Source organism: Aotus nancymaae, unplaced genomic scaffold (genome assembly GCF_030222135.1).
Source record: "Aotus nancymaae isolate 86718 unplaced genomic scaffold, 86718_ANA_hifiasm-v0.15.2.pri h1tg000006l, whole genome shotgun sequence".
NCBI lineage: Eukaryota > Metazoa > Chordata > Mammalia > Primates > Aotidae > Aotus > Aotus nancymaae.
Window position 1 is genome coordinate 79,779,780 of NW_026988417.1, and position 19,824 is coordinate 79,799,603.

A 19,824-nucleotide genomic window follows, 5' to 3' on the forward strand; every position below is an offset into this window, starting at 1 on the left:
CATTAACAAAGCATTTCTGTTGGAAATATTAGAGAGAAAAAAAAAAAAAAAACCGGCGACCGGTGAAGGACATGTCAGGAGGGACTATGAATAATTTCAAGAGAGCTTCGGCATTTGTCTCAGTTTTTCTTCTTTTTATTTCTATTAGAATTTGTGTCTAAAGTCAATAATTAAATACCTGCAAGAATAATATTGTATTAGGCACCTAATTATGGTTCATGAAACATGTGAAAACCAATTCCTTCACCCAACATAATTCAAGGGAGCTGTCATTTGCTTTTGGAGATGAGAGTCTACTTTGAGATGCATACCCGGCCCCCCTCTAGGGACATCTGGGAATCCTGCAAGGGGACGTGGTAAAGAGCATGGTCTGGAATGGAGAAGGGGGTCTGCGGACAGCCTCTGACCGCAGTGCCCAGGCACCTCTGTGCGTTCTAATCAGGCACTGTTGGCAAAACCCAAGGACTGTATTGTTCTGTGAAACTAAACCTCCAAAAAAGCAGGTGCCACACCCTTTCTCACAGTAAAGTTTATGTGTGGGGCACAGGCTAGTAACAAGGCACGCTTCATAAACACCTCTACCTGTCTCAAGAGGGTTACTAGCTATGCATTGTTTATTCTTGGATGAGCAAATTCTTTTCCATGACAGAATGCTCAGGACATGCTGACTGTATAAAAATACAAGTTGGATTCAAATGTGAAGTAAATTCTAACTATTTGAAGAAAGAATAGCCGGGCGTGGTGGTTCACGCCTTTAATCTCAGCACTTTGGGAGGCCGAGGCAGGCAGATCATGAGGTCAAGAGATCAAGACCAGCCTGGTCAACATGGTGAAATCCCATTTCTACTAAAAATACAAAAATTAGCTGGGTGTGGTAGTGCACACCTGTAGTCCCAGCTACTCGGGAGGCTGAGGCGGGAGAATTGCTTGAACTTGGGAGGTGGAGGTTGCAGTGAGCCAAGATCATGCCACTCCACTCCAGACTGGCAACAGAGCGAGACTCCATCAAGAAAGAAAGAGAGAAAGAAAGGAAAAAAACTGTCTTTGGCAAACAAACCCTGAAAGCAGCTCTGACCATCCAACCTCCCTGGAGGTTGTATATAAGGGGTCAGTATGGGGCGTATTTATTTACACAGAGCCTTCCAGAGAATGGACACTGAGAAATGGGAAAGGTCTCTGGAAAGCAATGTGTTCCCAGCTTGAATGATGCAGAGGTGTAATCAGGGTGAGGAGGAAGGGAGGAGGGAGACAACTAACATTTTCTGAGCACTTCTCAGGGGTGACAGAGGTGGTGATATGCTTTAGCTGTGTACTCCCTGCGCCCACATCTCATCTTGAATTGTAGCTCCCATAATTCCCACATGTCATGGGAGGAACCTGGTGAGAGGTAATTGAATCATGGGGGCAGGTTTTTCCCGTGCTGTTCTTGTGATAGTAAATAAGTCTCACAAGTTCTGATGGTTTGATAAAGGGGAGTTCCCCTGCACACACTCTTTCCCTGCCTGCCACCATGTGAGAAGGACGTCTTGCTTCCCTTTTGCCCTCCACCATGATTGTCAGGTCTCCCAAGCATGTGGAACAGTGAGTCAATTAAACCTCCTTACTTTAAAAATTACCCAGTCTTGGGTATGTCTTTATTAGCAGCGTAAAAACAGACTAATACAGGTGGGCTAGGTGCTTTACACAAATGTGGCTGTGTTTGGTGAAGGAGAACTTTATTTACTTATTTAGCAGGAGAAGGTGTCAGAGTGTCTGTCTAGATAATGTCCAAAAGCCCCTTAGCCAACCTTCTTTGTTCCCAGGAAGAGTCACTTGAATGGCTCATTTTAGTTATACAGATTTAAATTGGGTTTTTTTCTGGGTAGTTGTTTTTTTTTTTTTTTGAGGCGGAGTCTCTCTCTGTCGCCCAGGCTAGAGTGCAATGGCATAATCTCAGCTCACTGCAACCTCGGTCTCCTGGGTGCACAAGATTCTCCTGCCTCAGCCTCCCGAGTAGCTGGGATTAGCACGACACCTGGCTACTCTTTTGATGTTTTAGTGGAGACAGGGTTTCATTATGTTGGCCAGACTGGTCTCAGACTCCTGACCTCATGATCCACCCGCTTTGGCCTCCCAAAGTACTGTAATCTCAAATTTAAGTTTTGTATAAGCACCCGCATTCCTGATGAGGATGGTGTGACAGGAAATTTTGTGATTTGCTGGGTACTCAGTGCTCATAGAGGGGAGGAGGCTAAATATGCATAGAAGCCTTAAGGAGCCTCCTGGGGGAGGGAGAAAGGTGGCCTTGGCCACTTCCCTTTTAAAATATAGTGTTTTCAGAATTTCTCAAGAGAATTAGAATGTTTCCAACTGAGGTTGGCTGGTCCTAATACCCACCAGAAAGAAAGTGGTTTCTTGCCTGATGACAGGTTCCTCTGTGTCCAGTCACCCTGGACAGATGCCACAGGACACAATGACTAAGTATGGATGTGACCTGAAGAGAAGTCATCTTGAGAGGTCAGGCTTGGACACCACCATGTTGTGTGAGGACTGGACCAGAAGGGACATGGTGGCAATGGGTAAAGGCCCACTGGCCTGGGTGGGGCCGATGCACCAAAAAGTCCCTACAGAAGCAACAGCAGTGATCCCAGGGCCTACCAGTGGGCTGGTCAGTCTTTTCCAAGTTTCTCCCCAGCTGGAGATGGGAAGGGGATTTCCTTGGGAAGAGTAAGCACTTAGGGTTCTTGGTCAATTTGTAAAGAAGATTTCAAATACAGGATTGCAAGCGTCTTGCCCTTATTGGCAAGTAGAAGTTCAAATGATGAGTCAGAAGATTTTCAAAAGCATGACCAACTTTACATCCCAAGCCAGTGAGGCAGATCATGAGATCCCACTTAATCCTCCCATCTACTCTAAGAAGTAACAAAGGCCCACTGGGGCCATATTATTTGTCCAAGATTATTAAGCAGGTAAATTATAACATTGGGATTTAAATCTCAATCTAATTCTCCTCCTGTCTCGTTTCCTTCCCTGGCGCACACTGAAGTGGAAGCAATGGAAAGCAGTCAATAGCAAGACCACGTGGAAAAGACTGGCAACCACTTAGGCATAGTTCAAGGGTAAAACACCACCATTTGGCTTAAGGATGGAGAAATAAACTAATCCCCAATCTCCAATATTATCTTCTATATATGTTCAATATGTATGCACCTTAATTTTGAGATCCACTTCTACAAATCGCAGTATTTCATGTACTTCCAGCCTCTGCAAGTAGAATTTGGGGTGAAAGATACTCCTCAGGAAAACCAGCAGAAAAGGCTGGGAATGTAAAGCCTGAGGGGAATGTGCCGAAAGAAAAAGTAACCAGACTTGACTGTGGAACTGTTTCTCACGCTCTAAAAGGTAGCGCAAGGGAAAACTTCTAGAAGCTTGAAGAACAGAAAAATCCTATAGGTTCAGAGTTTAGGTAAATTCGTGAGAGATAAATCCAAAACAGATACAAAGGAAATTGGTAGTAATGGAAAAAGTGGACTATTTACTCAGACATGACAGAAAGTAAAAAACCAAATTCATTATATATTTTTTAAACTCAACAATAAAAACACTATCTCTTCACAGAAAAAAAAGGCAAAATACTTGAAAAAAAGTGATCAACATCCTCTATGGTTTGAATGTCCCCTCCAAAACTCATGTTGATATTTAATTGCCATTGTAATAGTGTTGAGAAATGGGCCCTTTAAGAGGTAATTAGATCAGGAGGGCTCTGGATAGCTTAATGCTCTTACAGTGGGGAAGAATGGGTTAGTTATGGTGGGAATGGGCTCTTGATAAAAAGGATAAGTTGGCCTGGCATAGTGGCTCATGCCTGTAAAATCCGAGCACTTTGGGAGACTGAGGCTGGCAGATCACCCAAGGTCAGGAGTTCGAGACCAGCCTGGCAAAACCCAGCCTCTACTAAAAATACGAAAATTAGCTGGGCTTGGTGGTGCACGCCTGTAGTCCCAGCTACTCAGGAGGCTAAGACATGAGAATTCCTTGAACCCAAGAGGCAGAAGTTGCAGTAAGCCAAGATCCTGCCACCGCACTCCAGCCTGGGCGACAGAGAGAGACTCAGTCTCAAGAAAAAAAAGAAAAAGGGTAAGTTTGGCCCCCTCCCTCTCTCTGTTTCTCGAGCTTTCGCCATGTGATGCCTTCTAACATGTTATGATGCAGCAAGAAGGCCTGGTTAGACGTGATGGAAAGCCCGTGACTTTGGGCTTCCCAGCCTCCAGAACCATGAACGAAATAAATCTCTTTTCTTTTAAATTACTTAGTCCGTGGTACTCTGTTATAGCAACAGAAAACAGTCAGGCATGGTGGCTCATGCCTGTAATCCCAGAACTTTGGGAGGCTGAGGCGGGAGAATCACCTGAGGTTAGGAATTCAAGACCAGCCTAACCATCATGGTGAAACCCCGACTCTACTAAAAGTACAAAAATTAGCTGGGCGTGGTGGTGCACACCTGGAATCCCAGCTACTCAAGAGGCTGAGGCAAAAGAATCACATGAACTCGGGAATTGGAGGTTGCAGTGAACTGAGATCATGCCATTGCACTCCAGCCTGGGCGACAGAGCAAGACTCTATTTCAAAAAAAAAAAAAAAAGAAGAAGAAAACAAACTAGGACAACATCACCACTAGTTTTTTTTGTTTTTTTGAGACAGGTTCTCATTCTGTCACCCAGGCTGGAATACAGTGGTGCTATTATGGCTCACTGAAGCCTTGACCTCTGGCAATTAGGTGATTCTCCCACCTCAGCCTCACTAGTAGCTGGGACTGGGACTACAATCGACACTACCATGCCTGGCTAATTTTTATATTTTTTTAGATATGGGATTTCGCCATGTTGCCCAGGCTGGTTTCGAACTCCTAAGCTTAAGCAATCCTCCCACTGAGGTGGGAGGCTGAGGTGGGAGGGATCACTTGAGCCCAGGAATTCAAGACCAGCCTGGGCAACATAGTGAGACTCTACCTCTACAAAAAAAAAAAAAAAATTGTTTTTAATTAGCCAGGCATGGTGATGTGCACCTGTAGTCCCAGCTACTCAGGAGGCTGAGGTGGGAGAATCACTTGAGCCTGGGAGGTCTAAGCTACACTGAGCCATGATCACCCCACTGCACTCCATCCTGGGTGAGAGAGTGAGATTCTGCCTCAAAAAATAAAAATTAAAAAAATTTTTTTAAAGTAAACATGTTAACAAGGAGAAATATTTATAAGATTAAACATGATCATTTTTTTCTTATTGATAGACAAACAGAATGCTCCTACCCATGTTAAAATAATAAGCAACTAAATGGAGAAACTCCAAAATTTTCATAATGATTGCTTCTGTATGCTGAATTAGCGATTATTTGTTCTTCTTTGTGTTTTTGTACTATCTGCTATCTTTGAAATGGCTGGCAATTACCATTTTTATAATCTAGAAAAAAGAAACTGAAGGCAAAGGAATAAAAATAGAGGGAGTTGTGGTTAATTCCAGTAGCTCCTACAGGCAGATAACATCCTGATGAGTCCACGAGGAGCTGGACTGTTGAAATGACTCAATTGTCTTTGTTCTTAGGTTTTTATAAGGGAGTCTAATAAATACCAACGCTTCTAGTAAGAGATGCCTGCAGAAAATGAAATCCAAGGGCATGAGGAGAACTGACAGGCCAAGTCAGGACCTAGAGAAGTGTGGTAGATGGGACTGCAAGGTGTTTATCCTGAAACAGCACCTGCTCCACCTTCAAGATAAAGTGACGGAAGGGAAAACAAAGCATCTTGTCAACAAAACTAACTGGAAAGACTCGTTTACCCTGCACTGGTAACATGCTATTTATAGTAGTATTTGTGGTCCTTTTCCCAACAACCTTTTCTGGCTACAGCTAATCAGATCAGATACTATTATGTTTGTAACCATAATTTCTCATTGACTAAAATCCTAGAATTATGAAAAGAAAATGTATTACGAGTTGTAATAAACGAGATTCATGGAGTTTGTCTGCCATGGGAGCAAATTACTGATACTGATTTTCTATGATGATAACTACCATTTGTTGAGTCTTTCCTAAACAAATTACCTCAGGGACCCATCACAGGGTCTTCCATGTACCAGGCCCTGTGATACATCCCTTAGGTAATTCATTTCCTCCTCCCAAGAACCCCAGTCAAGTAGGTACCATTTTGTCTTCATTGACCCATGAGTGAAGAGAGGCTGACTGCAATTAAACAACTTGCCACAGACTAAGTTAGCAAACAGCAAGGCAAGATGGCAAAGGTTGACTCCTGAGCATATACTATATATGAAAAGTAAAATAATAAAACTTCATGGGTTTCAATTGTATAAAATATTATTCTTGCCACTCAAGCTAAACCATATCCTGTGCCGCATGTGTCTGCGCGGGACCGAGTGCCGCGTGTCTCCCCGTGGGAACCGAGTGCCGCGTGTGTCTCCGCGTGGGAACCGAGTGCCGCGTGTGTCCGCGTGGGAACCGAGTGCCGCGTGTCTCCCCGTGGGAACCGAGTGCCGCGTGTGTCTCCCCGTGGGAACGGAGTGCCGCGTGTCTCCGCGTGGGAACCGAGTGCCGCGTGTCTCCCCGTGGGAACCGAGTGCCGTGTGTGTCTCCGCGTGGGAACCGAGTGCCGTGTGTGTCTCCGCGTGAGAACCGAGTGCCGCGTGTCTCCCCGTGGGAACCGAGTGCCGCGTGTCTCCCCGTGGGAACTGAGTGCCGCGTGTGTCCGCGTGGGAACGGAGTGCCGCGTGTGTCCGCATGGGAACCGAGTGCCACGTGTCTCCCTGTGGGAACCGAGTGCCGCGTGTCACCCCGTGGGAACCGAGTGCCGCGTGTCTCCCCGTGGGAACCGAGTGCAGCGTGTCTCCCCGTGGGAACCAAGTGCCGTGTGTGTCTCCGCGTGGGAACCGAGTGCCGCATGTCTCCCCGTGCGAACCGAGTGCAGCGTGTCTCCGCGTGGGAACGGAGTACCGCGTGTCTCCCCGTGGGAACCGAGTGCCGCGTGTCTCCCCGTGGGAACCGAGTGCCGTGTGTGTCTCCGCGTGAGAACCGAGTGCCGCGTGTCTCCTCGTGGGAACCGAGTGCCGCGTGTCACCCCGTGGGAACCGAGTGCCGCGTGTCTCCCCGTGGGAACCGAGTGCCGCGTGTCTCCCCGTGGGAACGGAGTGCCGCGTGTGTCTCTGCGTGGGAACCGAGTGCCGCGTGTCTCCCCGTGGGAACCGAGTGTCGCGTGTCTCCGCGTGGGAACGGAGTGCCGCGTGTCTCCCCGTGGGAACGGAGTGCCGCGTGTCTCTGCGTGGGAACCGAGTGCCGCTTTTCTCTGCGCGGGAACCGAGTGCCGCGTGTCTCCCTGTGGGAACCGAGTGCCGCGTGTGTCTGCGTGGGAACCGAGTGCCGCGTGTCTCCCCGTGGGAACCGAGTGCCAGCGTGTCTCCCCGTGGGAACCGAGTGCCGCGTGTCTCCGCATGGGAACGGAGTGCCGCGTGTCTCCCCGTGGGAACCGAGTGCCGCGTGTCTCCCCGTGGGAACCGAGTGCCGCGTGTCTCCGCGTGGGAACGGAGTGCCGCGTGTCACCCTGTGGGAACCGAGTGCCGCGTGTCTCCCTGTGGGAACCGAGTGCCGCGTGTCTCCGCGTGGGAACGGAGTGCCGCTTGTCTCCCCGTGGGAACCGAGTGCCGCGTGTCTCCCCGCGGGAACGGAGTGCCGCGTGTCTCCGCGTGGGAACCGAGTGCCGCGTGTGTCTCCGCGTGGGAACCGAGAGCCGCGTGTGTCTCCGCGTGGGAAACGAGTGCCACGTGCCTCCCTGTGGGAACCGAGTGCCGCGTGTGTCTCCCTGTGGGAACCGAGTGCCGCGTGTCTCCCTGTGGGAACCGAGTGCCGCGTGTCTCCCCGTGGGAACGGAGTGCCGCGTGTCTCTGCGTGGGAACCGAGTGCCGTGTGTGTCTCCGCGTGGGAACGGAGTGCCGCGTGTCTCCCCGTGGGAACCGAGTGCCGCGTGTCTCCCCGTGGGAACGGAGTGCCGCGTGTGTCCGCGTGGGAACCGAGTGCCGCGTGTCTCCCTGTGGGAACCGAGTGCCGCGTGTCTCTGCGTGGGAACCGAGTGCCGCGTGTCACCCTGTGGGAACCGAGTGCCGCGTGTCTCCCCGTGGGAACGGAGTGCCGCGTGTCTCCCCGTGGGAACCGAGTGCCGCGTGTGTCCGCGTGGGAACCGAGTGCCGCGTGTCTCCCCGTGGGAACCGAGTGCCGCGTGTCTCCCCGTGGGAACCGAGTGCCGCGTGTCTCCGCATGGGAACGGAGTGCCGCGTGTCTCCCCGTGGGAACGGAGTGCCGCGTGTCTCTGCGTGGGAACCGAGTGCCGCTTTTCTCTGCGCGGGAACCGAGTGCCGCGTGTCTCCCTGTGGGAACCGAGTGCCGTGTGTGTCTCCGCGTGGGAAACGAGTGCCACGTGCCTCCCTGTGGGAACCGAGTGCCGCGTGTCTCCCTGTGGGAACCGAGTGCCGCGTGTCACCCTGTGGGAACCGAGTGCCACGTGTGTCCGCGTGGGAACCGAGTGCCGCGTGTCTCCCTGTGGGAACCGAGTGCCAGCGTGTCTCCCCGTGGGAACGGAGTGCCGCGTGTCTCCGCATGGGAACGGAGTGCCGCGTGTCTCCGCGTGGGAACGGAGTGCTGCGTGTCACCCTGTGGGAACCGAGTGCCGCGTGTCTCCCTGTGGGAACCGATTGCCGCGTGTCTCCGCGTGGGAACCGAGTGCCGCGTGTCTCCCCGTGGGAACGGAGTGCCGCGTGTCTCCGCGTGGGAACCGAGTGCCGTGTGTGTCTCTGCGTGGGAACCGAGAGCCGCGTGTGTCTCCGCGTGGGAAACGAGTGCCACGTGCCTCCCTGTGGGAACCGAGTGCCGCGTGTGTCTCCCTGTGGGAACCGAGTGCCGCGTGTCTCCCCGTGGGAACCGAGTGCCGTGTGTGTCTCCGCGTGGGAACAGAGTGCCGTGTGTCTCCGCGTGGGAACGGAGTGCCACGTGTGTCCGCGTGGGAACCGAGTGCCGCGTGTCTCCCTGTGGGAACCGAGTGCCGCGTGTGTCCGCGTGGTAACCGAGTGCCGCGTGTCTCCGCGTGGGAACGGAGTGCCGCGTGTCTCCCTGTGGGAACCGAGTGCCGAGTGTCTCCCCGTGGGAACGGAGTGCCACGTGTCTCCGCATGGGAATGGAGTGCCGCGTGTGTCCGCGTGGGAACCGAGTGCCACGTGTCTCCCTGTGGGAACCGAGTGCCGCGTGTCTCCCTGTGGGAACCGAGTGCCGCGTGTGTCTCCGCTTGGGAACCGAGAGCCGCGTGTGTCTCCGTGTGGGAACCGAGTGCCGCGTGTCTCCCTGTGGGAACCGAGTGCCGCGTGTGTCCGCGTGGGAACCGAGTGCCGCGTGTCTCCCTGTGGGAACGGAGTGCCGCGTGTCTCCGCGTGGGAACCGAGTGCCGCGTGTGTCCTCATGGGAACCGAGTGCCGCGTGTGTCCGGTTGGGAAAGCCCTCGAATCAGAGAATGTTCTAGTCACTGAAGCATCAGGAGTAGACCCAGTCCCCATGATCTCTGCTTCGCACATCTCTTTCATGTCTGTTAGTTCCCCTGTGACTTCCTTTGAGAAGATTCAAACGCACCGCAGGTTTTGCAGAGGCATCATGGACGGAACCTACTTCACTGCCTATAAATTTGGCCAGCTATTGAGTTTGGAGTCAGCATAATTTTGGGGGAAATTATTGGTAATGATACCTGTGGAAAATTCTTTAACACCATCATTTATAAGTTGCGCTGCAAAGTCCTAGGGAAATGATCAGGACTGCATTTTTTCAAGTTAGACATTCGAGCAGAGGTCTCTTGAAATAATCCAGCTTTGGCACACACATACTTCAGCCACCTCTCCTGGGAGATCAGTGGTGTCAGGGCTCTTTGTAAAAGCAAAGCCCATTGGAAGGGTCTCTGGGCTCTGGAAGAGAGAAGGAGGCGGAGTTGTGGGGTTCATGTTTGGCACCTTCTCCCTCCATCAGTCTAGTCTGGTTCTTCTAGGCAGAATAGACAAATGGCATTTCTTTGAATTAACATTGTAGAAGCAGAAAAAGACGGAATAGCTGCTGGACTGCTCCTCTCCTGTGAACCGGTCATTTTTTGTTAAGTTTAGCAATTCCACTGTGCAGCCATAAAAAGGAAGAAGAGCATTTCCTTTGCACATGGATGAAGCTGGAAACCATCATCCTCAGCAAACTAACACAGGAACAAAAAACCACCCCATATTCTCACTCATAAGTGGGAGTTGAACATTGAGAACACATGGACACAGGGAGGGGAGCATCACACACTGGAGTCTGTGGGGGGTGTGGGGAGCAAGAGAAAGGAACGTAGAGGACAGGTCAGTAGGTGCAGCAGACCACGTGGCGCCCACACACCTGTGTAACAGACCTGCACGCTCTGCGCGTGGATCCTGGGTTTGCTTGTTTGTTTGTTTTTAGAATAAAGAAAAAAAAGTTCAGCAAGAAAAAAAAAAAACCATATCCTGATTACTACTACTCACCTTATTAACCCTAAACCTTTAATTCATGTGCCTTACAAGGTCTAAAACAGGTACACAGTAAACATATTAACTGGCATTCTAAAAGAATAATATCTATGCCGAAAGGGTAGTATTTTAATTCATATGTCTGAATAACTTTTATTTTGAAGTAATTACATCATTAAAAAATTCATGGTCCTCCTCTCTTCCTTTCTCCGCCATCGTGGTGTGTGCTTTACTCCGTTTCTCGCCATGTCTTCTCACAAGACTTTCAGGATTAAGCGATTCCTGGCCAAGAAACAAAAGCAAAATCGTCCCATTCCCCAGTGGATTCGGATGCAAACTGGTAATAAAATCAGGTACAACTCCAAAAGGAGACATTGGAGAAGAACCAAGCTGGGTCTATAAGGAAATACACATGTGATGGTACACATATTTATGCTGTCTTAAGGCCACAATCGTGTTACCAAATCAAGCTGAAAAATGTCACTGCTATCTGGAGAAGTTTGAACAGTTTCCTCTCTGCATCTGTTATGAAGGCATTAGTTAGTACAACCCACAGTGCTTCCATTATTCACGTTAAAAAAAAAAAAAAAGAAGAAGGCGGCTTTGGTTGCCTGGGTTCAGTAATAAATATGTGAGACTTTTCACTTCTTAAAAATATTTCCTAGCACTCATCCTAGTTTCTAAACTATTTCATAGTGGCCTACCTAAAAGAGTACATAAGCAAAACAGATCCTTCCCCACGTTGACCAACAGCCCCCCAAAAAGGAGATGAAACCAGAGCAAATGAGATATTTTTCACTAATACTAAAGTGGTCATTCATCCTTTCCTTATACTTTTTAAACAGAAGTTAAACCCTAAGGCCTAACTACAAAGGAATAGAAGTATTTTTCTTCATCTTCAATGGCTAGGTGAGGAGGATATGCACCTAGCACTCTAGGCAGAATTAATCTGAACAAAGAGTGTTGCTGAGCTCAAGCATTTCTTAGAAAAACTAAGGATCAATCCCAGGCACCTGGTATAAACTTTCAGCCTTCTCATCTGACCATTCTAGCTACTATGCCTGGGGCATTTTAAGTGCTCAGTAAATATTAGCTATTGTGGTGATCGTTGTTATTAGTAACATCTGTTTCATCTAACCCAGAAAAATAACAATGTCAGAATCAAAAAAAAAAAAATCCTTCTTTTCTCCTGCTTCCAATTTTCTGATTTGTTTTCCAAAGCCTTTTGTTAGTAAAACTTAGAAATTTCTTTCAAATACTAAAAGGGTCATGAGAAAACAAAATATGTATGTACTTATGTGATCTCATAATAAAAGAAGGCCACCATTAGGCAATAACTCTCCTCTTGGTTTTAAGGAAGTTATGTCAGCTATTTCTATTACCTGTGTAAAGCAATTCCACAAGCTGCAATGCTAGAATTCTGACAGTCACTCTCCTGGGTACACCTGAGTTTTGATGCAACACAGCACCTGAGGAGGAGGTGGCAGTGCAAGTGAACCAGGCTAGGAAATGTTTGGTCATTTGTTGGGTTCACAGTATGCTTGTCCTACCTGTTCTACATAGTTGCCGAGAGTGGGAGAGTAAATTTAAATTCCAACAGGAAACAGACATATGGTGAGCAATCTCTAAAATAGGAAGAGACAGGAGTTTTTTTCTGGCACTTGGAAGGAGTTAATTTTATAGAGTTAATCTGATGTAGGAAAAAATGGCACTTGCACTAAAGTCTACAAAGACGACATCTACATTTGAATGCTATGAAAATTTCAAAAGTGAAAAGCAGTCCTTTAGCATAGAGGTGGATGACTAGAAGCAAAGGTGGGCCAGGTCTAGTGGCTCACGCCTGTAATCCCAGCACTTTGGGAGGCTGAGGCGGGCGGATCGCTTGAGCTCAGGAATTGGAGACCAGCCTGGGCAACATGGTGAAACCCTGTCTCTATAAAAAATACAAAAATTAGCTGGGCACAGTGACACATGTCTGTAGTTCCAGATATTCGGACTGCTGAGGCACAAGAATCGCTTGCACCCTCCAGATGGAAGTTACAGTGAGCCAAGATCGCACCACTGCACTCCAGCCTGGGTGACAGAGAAACCCTGTCTTCAAAAAAAAAGCAAAGGAGAAGGACTGACACTAAGAAGAACAGTAGGAGCCTATTGGGAGAAAATCCAAAAATAGGGCCTGAGGCTCCCAGTAGAATGACTTATATAGCTTTTTCCTTCTCTAGGGATTAATTCAGACTAATAGATTATGCCCTTTGTTACAAATACAGAAACTGAAGATCACTAGCTTCTTTGCCTAAACACTGCTGGTGGGAAAGTGAATTAGTATAACCTCTATGGCTAACAGTCGGGAGATTTCTCAAATAATTAGAAGTAGATCTACCGTTTAATCTAACAATCTCACTACTGGGCATCCGCCCAAAGGAAAAGTAGTCATTATATTAAAAAGACAACTGCACATGTATGTTTATCACAGTACAATTCACAACTGCCAAGATGTGGAGTCAACCTAAGTGCCCATCAACCAATGAGTGGATAAAGAAAATGTGGTACTGACCAGGCGTGGTGACTCACGCTTGCAATCCCAGCACTTTGGGAGGACAAGATGGGTGGATCACCTGAGGTCGGCAGTTCGAGACCTGTCTGACCAACATGGAAAAACCCTGTCTCTACTAAAAATACAAAAAAATTAGCCAGGCATGGTGGTGCACGCCTGTAATCTCAGCTACTCAGAAGGCTGAGGCAGGAGAATCGCTCAAATCTGGGAGGCAGAGGTTGCAGTGAGCTGAGATGGCGCCATTGCACACCAGCCTGGGCAACAAGAGCGAGACTCTATCAAAAAAATAAGAAGAAAGAAAGAAAAAAGAAACAGAGAAAGAAAGAAAAAAAAGAAAGAAGGAAGGAAGGAAAGAGAGAAAATGTGGTCTTATATATGCCGTGGAATACTATTCAGCCATTTAAAAAATGTCTTTTGCAGCTATGGAACTAGAGGCCATTATTGATGGAAATGAAGCAACTCAGGAACAGAAAACCGAAGACCACATGTTCTCACTTATAAGTGGGAGCTAAGCTATGGATGTGCAGTGGCATACTGAGTAGTATAATGAACATTAGAGAATCAGAGGGGGGTAATGGGGTAATGTGGGATGAAAAACTACTATAGTGTACAATCTACACTATTCGGGTGGCGGGTGCACTAAAAACCCAGACTTCGCCACTGTAAAATTCATCCATGTAAAAAACCACTCATATCCCTAAAGCTATTGAAATTTTAAAAATTGATTAATAAATAAAATGTAAAAATTAAGAAGGCCAGCCATGGTAGCTCATGACTGTAATCCCAGCACTTTGGGAGGCCAAAGAGGGTGGATTGCTTGAGGCCAGGAGTTCAAGATCAGCCTGGCCAACATGGTGAAACCCCGTCTCTACTAAAAATACAAAAATTAGCCAGGCATGGTGGTGCCCGCCTGTATTCCCAGCTACTCTGGAGGCTGAGGCAGGAGAATCACTTGAATCTGGAAGGTGGACATTGCAGTGAGCCAAGATTGTGCCACTGGACTCCAGCCTGGAAGACAGAGTGAGACACCATCTTAAAAAAAACACTATTCTTTTTATAGGTTTTAGGACACTTGCTGAAAATGGCCCTGCTGCCCAGAAGGCCTGCTGTGGCCCAGAACTGCCAGAGATTGGCTAGGGAAATTTATCTTATTTCAAATTTTAATGTGAGGCCCACTTGCTCCTATACAAGCTGTGTCTTCGATGTGAGCTTTTGCAGTCATAAAGCTGAGGTTTAGATTTCCTACCTGTTTACTCTTTGGTATTATTTCACATTTGGTCCAGATCCTAGACAAAGAACAAGGGTATCAAATTTTTGGTGCCCCTCAAAACTCTAGCATCAGATATATTTGACCAGAAGTATTGAGAATTAAGGTGGAATGTGGGGACCAAAATAACAAGGATTCTGGTGGGGTCTGGGTATATTACTTTGTGCCTTAGATTCGAGAGGCAGGCTGGGCATTTTAACCTTGAAAATCTCCAGAGATTATTCCTGGGTAATAAGGCGCAACTTTACAATTGTGCAGTTGGATTTTTAACTATTGTGACCTAAGCAAGCAGTTTTAGCCCAAGAAACTAATCACATGAGATTCTCACTTTGGTTCATCACTGAAGCTATGGAAGCTCTTCAATTGCTGGTTGCTTTTTTTGTTTCGTTTTGTTTTCGTTGGTTTTTTTTTTGAGACAACGTCTCACTCTGTCACACAGGCTGAAGTGCAGTGGTGTGATCATAGTTCACTATAACCTCAATTTCCTGGGCTCAGGTCACCGTTAGTGGTGTTTTTAAAGAGAAATGCCCATATTTACTGGGCCTGAAGCAAATTGCACACAGGCCTTGTGTAAAGCAGTAACTTCCTCTTCAAAGTTTCCCTTCTTGTTAAAGAATAATAATAATAAATGTTAGAAATAATAACTTGTTTCAGAGACTAACTTTCTTCAAAGACTTCTTGCTTTTTTGCTAATAACTCTTTGTTAAGCCCTATCCTATGACACTGTCAGACATAAGGAAATAAGTACATTCTAAGTCCTTGTACTTTAACCAAGATATTTGTGCTGGATGTGCTCACAGGCATGTCCCAACTCACAGTCTATGCTCCTTCCTTATCTGGGAATGTCATTACTTTTCTAAGTCCTTTCACAAGCAACTTCCTCTTTTCCTTTGTTCTCCATTTCCTTTACCTACTTAGAAAAGTTTTAAGTTGTTAGCCAATCAGGTTCAGTTTAGATTGTGAGGTCTGGTTCCAACCAATAGAGATTGGACACAGCAGTAAAGACCCAATACTTAAGGAATAAATGTGCCTGCCTTTCCTTTGTTCATTGTACTCTCATGGCAAGATGGCCAATGGGAGCACCCTTTCTGCAGAAAGTAAAATTGCCTCACTGAGAAAACTTTTTGTCTGAATGCTAATTTTTCCTTGCAACACCTGAGAACAAGCATTCTGTCTCTAACAGTCCTCACCCACCTTAAGTAAAGTTCTTTATCAAACACATGGGCCAGCAAGGACCTTACTTAGCACAATGCTGGCTGAAACCAGCCTCAGCAAACCCTGGCTGCATAAGTACTAAGTAAGCAACACTTACTAGTCCCAGTAAGCAAGACATGCAGGCTACAGAATCATAGTGTGTCATGAAAACAAGAAAAAAAAAGCCACACATTCATCCAGGCATCAGCAGGTCCTAGAGGCCTTAATGAGAGCAGAGTGTCAGCAGGGTGTCAGCAGATATCAGCAGGCCATACAGGCCCCAGGTCAAAGGTGGACCAAGCAAGCAACTCAACAGCACCAGCTTCTGGAAAATAATGAACTTCAAAGTGACAGGAATCTAGACCTGTTTCTTTTTTTGTTTTGAGATGGAGTCTTGCTCTGTTGCCAGAGCTGGAGTGCAGTGGAGTGATCTTGACTCACTGCAACCTCCGCCTCCTGGGTTCAAGCAATTCTCCTGCCTCAGCCTCCCAAGTAGCTGGGACTACAGGTATGTGCCACCATACCCAGCTAATTTTTTTTGTATTTTAGTAGAGACAGGGTTTCACCATGTTGGCCAGGATGGTCTCGATCTCCTGACGTTGTGATCCCACCACCTCGGACTCCCAAAGTGCTGGGATTACAGGCATGAGCCACTGCACCTGGCCAAGACAGTGTTTCTAAATAAAATATAACAAAAAGATGAAAAGACGTTAGAGAAACTTCTGTCCTAGCTAGTGAAAGCAAGATCCTGAGATACATACAATGAGCAAACGAGAGCCTTTTCCCTCTGTTCTTGCCGGTCTGTCAACTGCTGGTCTAAGTACTGCCTCATCAAGAGCCTGGGCCAGCCCCATCCCCAGACCTTCTTCTCCTCCTGATATTAGAACTCTGCTCTTTCTTGCCCATATCTCCCTTGCAGAGCTATGATAAGGACTAAAGGATAGAAATAGAGCACCTAGAGGAGTTTCAAGTATATAATAAACTCTTGCTAATTTTTTTCTTTCCTCTGTTTTTTCTTTGTTATTAGATAAAATGTTTTCATGGATAAAATTTTGATATGCTTTGTCAACTGAAAATAAAAAGATTCCATATTCTAATCATTCACTATTAAATCTATATGCCGATTTCCCTTTCCCATCTTGCCAGATGGAGGGTGAAAAAGCTGAAAAGCCAGATCCTAAAGAGAAGAAACCCGAAGCCGAGAAGGCTGATGCTGGTGGCAAGGTGAAAAGGGGTAACCTCAAGGCTAAAAAGCGCAGAAGGAGAAGTCCCATTGCAGCTGAAATCTTGTCCTTGTCAAAGGAATTGGCAGATATTTCCGATCTGCTACGTATTCCAGAAAGGCCATGTACAAGGGAAAGTATTCAGCTGCTATATCCAAGGTTGAAATGAAAAAGGAGAAGCTTCTTGCAACTGTTACAAAACCATTTGGTGGTGACAAGAACGATGGCTCCCGGGTAGTTAAACATTGCAAAAATGCCTAGATGTTATCCTACTGAAGATGTGCCTCAAAAGCTGTTGAGCCACGGCAAAAAACCCTTCAGTCAGCACACGAGAAAACTGCAAGCCAGCATCACCCCCGGGACCATTCTGGTCATCCTCACCGGGCGCCACAGAGGCAAAAGGGTGGTTTTCCTGAAGCACCTGGCTAGTGGCTTATTACTTGTGACTGGACCTCTGGTCCTCAATCCGGATCCTCTACAAAGAACGCACCAGAAATCTGTCATTGCCACCTGAACCAAAATTGATATCAGCAATGTAAAAATCCCAAAACATCTTACTGATGCCTACTCCAAGAAGCAGCAGCTGCGGAAACCCAGAACCAGGAAGGTGAGATCTTCAACACAGAAAAAGAGAAATACAAGATTACAGAGCAGCGCAAAATTGACCAGAAAGCTGTGGACTCACAGATTTTACCAAAAATCAAAGCTATTCCTCAGCTCCAGGGCTACCTGTGATCTGTGTTTGCCCTGACAAATGGAATGTATCCTCACAGGCCAGGCGTGGCAGCTCATGCCTATAGTCCCAGCACTTTGGGAGGCTGAGGCTGGGAGATCGGGGGAGCTCAGGAGTTTGAGACTAGCCTGGGCAACATGCCAAAACAGCATCTCTACTAAAAATGCAGAAGAAAAAATTAGCCAGGTGTGGTGATGGATGCCTGTGGTCCCAGCTGCTCAAGAGTCTGAGGTGGGAGGATCACTTGACCCAGGAGGCAGAAGTTGCAGTGAGCCAAGATCATGCCACTACACTCCAGCCTGGGCAACAGAGTGAGACCCTGCCTCAAAAAAAAAAGGAATGTATCCTCATAAATTGGTGTTCTGAATTTCTTAAGAACCTAAGTAAATAACTGATTTTAAAAAGTATATGCCAAACTATCCTTCATTTTAAAAAATTACAGCACCCAGACCAAGTGTGGTGGCTCTTGCCTGTAATCCCACTACTTCAGGAGGCCGACACAGGTGAATCACTTTAGGTTAGGAGTTCGAGACAAGCCTGGTCAACGCGTTGAAATCCTTTCTCTACTGGAAAAACAAAAATTAGCCAAACGTGGTGGCGCATGCCTATAGTCCCAGCTACTCAGGAGGCTGAGGCAAGAGAATCGCTTGAACATGGGAGGCAGAGGTTGCAGCAAGCTGAGGTCACACCACTCACTCCAGCCTGAGCGACAGAACAAGATTCAATCTCAAAGAAAAATAAAATTACAGCACGCAATTCACCTGGGGTTTAGATATCCAGTTCATTTTTTTCTAAAGATCTGCCTCGTCTATGCTGCCAGTCAAGGTTTTAGGCTGTTTACTGTCTCTTTTTTATGCTGCGTAGTCTCCCTAGATGAGCTCAAAGACATCCATGGTTTCAGTTTTCATCTTTCCACTTTCCCTTTCCTGAGCAGCACATCTGTAAAGCCCACTGCTATTGGAAATCTCCACTCCAGTGTCTCCTGAGAGCTCCAAACACCAACCTAAAACCAAATGAATCTTCTACATGCCCAAGACAATTCTTCCTTTCCCATTCTCTCTGACGACAGCATTTACCCCATGGCCCAGGCCCACAATCTGGAAGTCATCCTAGGTTCCTCCCTTTCATTCACTCACATCCTTTTCCCTAAGCTACGCTGTGACTTCTACTTTTTCCACGATTCTTGAGTCAGAGCTGCATCATCTACTCCACCTTCACTTCCTTAAGTCATGTACTTTGTCACACCTGGATTACTACGAGAGCTTTTCACACGACAGATGGAGACAAAAATAAGCAGAAAAACAGCTTTGAGGGAACACATACAATGCAGGGAGAAGAAAGCTATTTTGTATCCTCACAGATAAGAAAAGACAAGCAATTATGAATAAAACAGGTTACCTTTTACAAAGGAGAAGGGCAAGTATTCAGAGAAAAAAATAAGACTATAATAGCAGAAAAGAGGCCGGGCGCGGTGGCTCACGCCCGTAATCCCAAAACTTTGGGAGGCCGAGGCGGGTGGATCACGAGGTCCAGAGATCGAGACCATCCTGGTCAACATGGTGAAACCCCGTCTCTACTAATACACAAAATTAGCTGGGCATGGTGGCGCGTGCCTGTAATCCCAGCTACTCAGGAGGCTGAGGCAGAAGAATTGCCTGAACCCAGGAGGCGGAGGTTGCAGTGAGCCGAGATCGCGCCATTGCACTCCAGCCTGGGTAAGAAGAGCGAAACTCCGTCTCAAAAAAAAAAAAAAAATAAGCTGGGCATGGTGGCTCATGCCTATAATCCCAGCTACTTGGGAGACTGAGGTAGGAGAATTGCTTGAACCGGGACCCAGGAGGCAGAGGTTGCAGTGAGCCGAGATCATGCCACTGCACTCCAGCCTAGGCTACGGAGTGAGACTCCATCTCAGAAAAAAAAGGAAATAGTAGAAAGAAGAACTTATGGTGGTTGGAAGACAACACTGAGAGAATCTCCTACAAATTGTGGCAAAAGGCAAAGGGATTAAAAACAAGAGAGAAAAGATAAAAAGTTAGAAAGCCAGTACAGTACATGAATAATAGTACTTCTAGAAAGTATAGGGAAAAGGAAAAGATAGAAATATATACAAATTAATTTTTGAGATAATTTCCTAGAAGTGAGGGACGTGAGTTTCTAGATTGCAAGGGTTTGAAGCATGTCAAATATAATGGATAATGGCAAGAGTAGCTAACATAAACGGTGTTAGGGCTTCCTCTGCGCCAGGCACTGTTCTAACTGCTTTAATATATTTAACTCATTTCCTTGTCAAAACCATCATTATCCACCTT

The 19,824-nt window shown here is 47.0% G+C and overlaps 1 protein-coding gene and 1 pseudogene across 1 annotated transcript; both read left to right on the plus strand.

Annotated features, from left to right (window-relative positions):
* Window positions 1-10,764: 10,764 nt before the first annotated feature.
* On the plus strand, window positions 10,765-10,946 carry LOC105707003 (large ribosomal subunit protein eL39-like). Its single transcript, XM_064364642.1, has one exon. The coding sequence runs from the start codon at window positions 10,791-10,793 to the stop codon at window positions 10,944-10,946; it is 156 nt and encodes a 51-aa protein (XP_064220712.1). The 5' UTR covers window positions 10,765-10,790.
* A 5,759-nt stretch (window positions 10,947-16,705) lies between these two features.
* On the plus strand, window positions 16,706-17,604 carry LOC105706987 (large ribosomal subunit protein eL6-like; annotated as a pseudogene).
* Window positions 17,605-19,824: the final 2,220 nt, after the last annotated feature.